This window comes from Anneissia japonica, unplaced genomic scaffold (genome assembly GCF_011630105.1).
Source record: "Anneissia japonica isolate Jap-2015-1 unplaced genomic scaffold, ASM1163010v1 scaffold376_len1572418_cov194, whole genome shotgun sequence".
Lineage (NCBI taxonomy): Eukaryota > Metazoa > Echinodermata > Crinoidea > Comatulida > Comatulidae > Anneissia > Anneissia japonica.
In genome coordinates, this window is record NW_022741166.1 from 1,544,649 (window position 1) to 1,547,914 (window position 3,266).

At 35.9% G+C, this 3,266-nt stretch overlaps 2 protein-coding genes across 2 annotated transcripts in view; both read right to left on the bottom strand.

Annotated features, from left to right (window-relative positions):
* Nucleotides 1–126: 126 nt before the first annotated feature.
* On the bottom strand, nucleotides 127–1,868 carry LOC117118658 (toll-like receptor 6). The gene is made up of 3 exons (XM_033263323.1): nucleotides 1,808–1,868; nucleotides 1,387–1,530; nucleotides 127–854 (listed from the first exon to the last, which is right to left on the bottom strand). Exons 1-3 carry the CDS (start codon nucleotides 1,848–1,850, stop codon nucleotides 502–504), a joined length of 540 nt encoding a protein of 179 aa, XP_033119214.1. The 5' UTR covers nucleotides 1,851–1,868; the 3' UTR covers nucleotides 127–501.
* A 3-nt stretch (nucleotides 1,869–1,871) lies between these two features.
* The window catches only part of LOC117118603, a gene marked incomplete at its 3' end in the record, with an annotated part of 12,640 nt that continues 11,245 nt past the window's right edge, over nucleotides 1,872–3,266 (bottom strand). Inside the window, exons 8-10 of the mRNA XM_033263232.1 lie at nucleotides 2,781–3,262; nucleotides 2,075–2,341; nucleotides 1,872–1,957 (exon numbers count right to left, since the gene is read on the bottom strand). Coding sequence (XP_033119123.1) covers nucleotides 1,872–1,957; nucleotides 2,075–2,341; nucleotides 2,781–3,262 — 835 coding nt within the window. The remainder of the gene's footprint in view (nucleotides 1,958–2,074; nucleotides 2,342–2,780; nucleotides 3,263–3,266) is intronic.

A 3,266-nucleotide genomic window follows, 5' to 3' on the forward strand; every position in this document is an offset into this window, starting at 1 on the left:
ACGAAAGTCACCCGTTACATTCAACTATTGCTAGTTGCGTTATACAACGCAGCGGTAGACTGAGGGTACCGGCTGCTAACACGAACCGTTATTCTAACTCATTCATTGCGAGGGGCATTTACCTGTAGATATAGTAGATATGTAAGATAGTTATTATTTATTGTATTGAATTACTTTTCCTGCTTAATTTATTGAAAGAGCGATGTAATTTCCAAGGATTTGGATTAATAAAGTGATGTCTATGTCTATGTCTATCAGCACAAAATAGATCAACTAATCAATCAGCCGGGTATTCCTAGTGCTCCTCATCGGAGCTAAAAAAAACATTCGTTCTTGTTTTGCATTTTCTGCACGTGAAACAGTGTACCATAGTACCAACTGGTTGCCCGAAGTTTAATTGCTATAGTATCACCAGTATGAGAGTGTGTGAAATGGAATTGATGATAGGTGATCTGGGTATGCAAGAATTGTAATCACTATCTCACGGTCATTCAAGATCTACTACTGTAATTGTATCATTTCTTCGTCTTGTGGCGCCACCATATGCGGTTGTCGTGGTGCAGATTTCATAATGTCCTTCCAGAGCTGTATCTTCTGTTCCTCATTAATGTTTCCTCCGTTCCAGTTAAGATATGTTATTGTATTAATAAGCGTCCGTATGTTGTCGTCAAGGTCGGGTAGATTTCGTATTTCTTCGTAAATGATCGGTAGTATGTCGACTCGTTGTTTCAGCATATTACCACAAGCAGTTTTGAATTCGTACTGACACCAACCACTCTGAAGGAACGCGGGCGAAAGTACGAGTATTGTCTTCCAACTGTTGTGAACCGACTCAGTAATGTTATCAATGATGGCTAAAAGACAATAAAATAACCGTATGGCATCAAATAGCAAACAATTTCAAAACAATTTCACTTCAAATTTGCATATTATGGTATCGCCAGTAAAGCATCTTTAAATCTACTTTGAATTTTGTTTCATTTTCAACGATAACAATTGTACTAGGTTAACAGTAACAATTTAACTAAACACGACCATACCAGGGGCGGACTTAGAGGGGGCCGGGCCATCCCCCGCCCCTTCTGGAAAGTTAAAAAAATTAATGAAACTACATTTTTCCTAATTTTTTAAAATCTCATGTATATCCAACATAAATTGCACTCGGACGTCACTCACAGGATGGAATGATGTTTCAAATACTAAGTTTATAATTTAGTAGACCTATATGAGGCGTATGGAGTGTTTTCTAGTTGTGTGGAAAGTCAGGCAGTGACGGGTTTGAATCCAGGACTATGATTTCAAAGCAAGAATTTTAAGCACTAATCTACAGCTGCACTCCTGTTGTCTCATTACTTATTTCATATATGTAACGCATAGTGTACTCACAACTGCCAGGTAAAAAGTGTTTGAAATGGACACAAACTTTGAAACCCATTTCTTCTAGTTTTGGTGTCAGGGTATTCACAACAAAGTCTTCGTCATCCCCTCCACTTTTATAAGCAATGAAGAAATCAAACTCCTTCTCGCCCCCTGAAATTTAAATTTTATAGACAAAAGCAAGATGAAGCTTTTATAATAAAAGGGTATATATAAACACGTTCTTTATGGAAACAATTACCATCATCACCGCCAAGTGTAAACATAATCATTACCAGCATAATCAAAATTACCATCATTATCATTAACATCATTTTGACATTCACCATCATCACAACAGTTAACACTACCACCACCACCACCACCATCCATATTATTACATAGCCACCGACATTATCAATTTTATAGTTCAAATTGCTAGTAGACTAACCTCCAGCAGTGTTTTTGTAAACATTTTGACGCACTTTCATCATGCATATTTTAAACCTGTATTTGTACACCAGCACGGAAAATATGGTGATCATGAAAAGAAACATCGATCCTACACAGGGTAAAATCACGAATAGCGGTTCTCCAGGTCCTTCAGAAAATAAATATCAGGCATGAATGTGTATAAATTATCATATTTACAGTGTGGAGTGGCAAAACCAAATTGATATACAAGAATGATTGTTATTGTAATAAAATAAATAGTTACCATTGACTGTAAAATTTACAACGTTTGCCTGTGATCTTCCAATTGAGTTTTCGACTTCACATTTGATTTTAGCATTATCAAAGTCTGTTGTTACTCTATTCAGTTTTAGGTTTTGACTGGCTTTAAGTAGATTCGTTCCATTGTCGAGTTCAATAATCCACGTGTATGAAAAGGGCATTGGATTAGCAGTTGAGTTACACGTGAATGAAACATCTTCACCTTCTTCGGTGGTGATGGATTGTGGATTTACCTCTACCAATGGTTTATCTAAAATACCCAGAGAATGTATATTATGATAAAAAAAAAAACAATACACAAAAAGAGAAGAAACTAATAAATATCAAATCTACAAAAGTTACCACAACATCACAATATAGCTACTGACAAAAATTGTAACTGAACAATTATTGCAGCAAAAGTATGACAAAAGTGTGCATATCTTTTCAAGGAAAGTACAACTGTTTCAGCAGAAGTGCAAGTACGATTCTTATTTTTTCATTTTCATCGATTCGATAATATGGTACATTCAAATTATATAGTTGGTTAACTTTGAAAAAAAAAACAAAAAAAATGTATGTTTTTTAAATTTCAATTTAAGAACTTACGGAATTTTTGCTTTTTATTGACTTTCTCGTTCATTTTTGACGCCGCCAATGCTGCTGCCGTCGCCGCGGCTATTCAAATGATTGAGGTGTAATTTACTCACATGTAACATTTAGGGTCAACATGCTGCTCCGTCTTTCAATTGCTGGGCTTTCAGCTGCACACTCTAGTGTTTTCTTGTTGTCCGCCACTGTCGCAGTCTTTAAAAACTCAATTGATGTATTATATGTTATACCATCTTCTGTCTCTGTGTATTCATTAGCTGCCTTTACATGGAAGTCATCAAGAAACCATGATAATTTGACAGTTGGCTTACTGAGATTAGCTTCACATTTAATGTTGATGACGTCACCAATGTTAACATCATACGTTTCAAGTTTATCGTCTTGCCCAGTTGTTCTAATCAGTGGAAATGGTTCTTGTGGATGAATATATACCAGGACTTGCGACTCAAAGTACGTTAAATCGTCATTGGTGAATATATGTCCGACGTAGCATCTATAGAAAGACTCGTCTTGTAGGTTGACATTGGTAATTTTTAGTTGATAGAGCCCAATATCGGAATTACTTTCAATTCGTATTCGGCTTG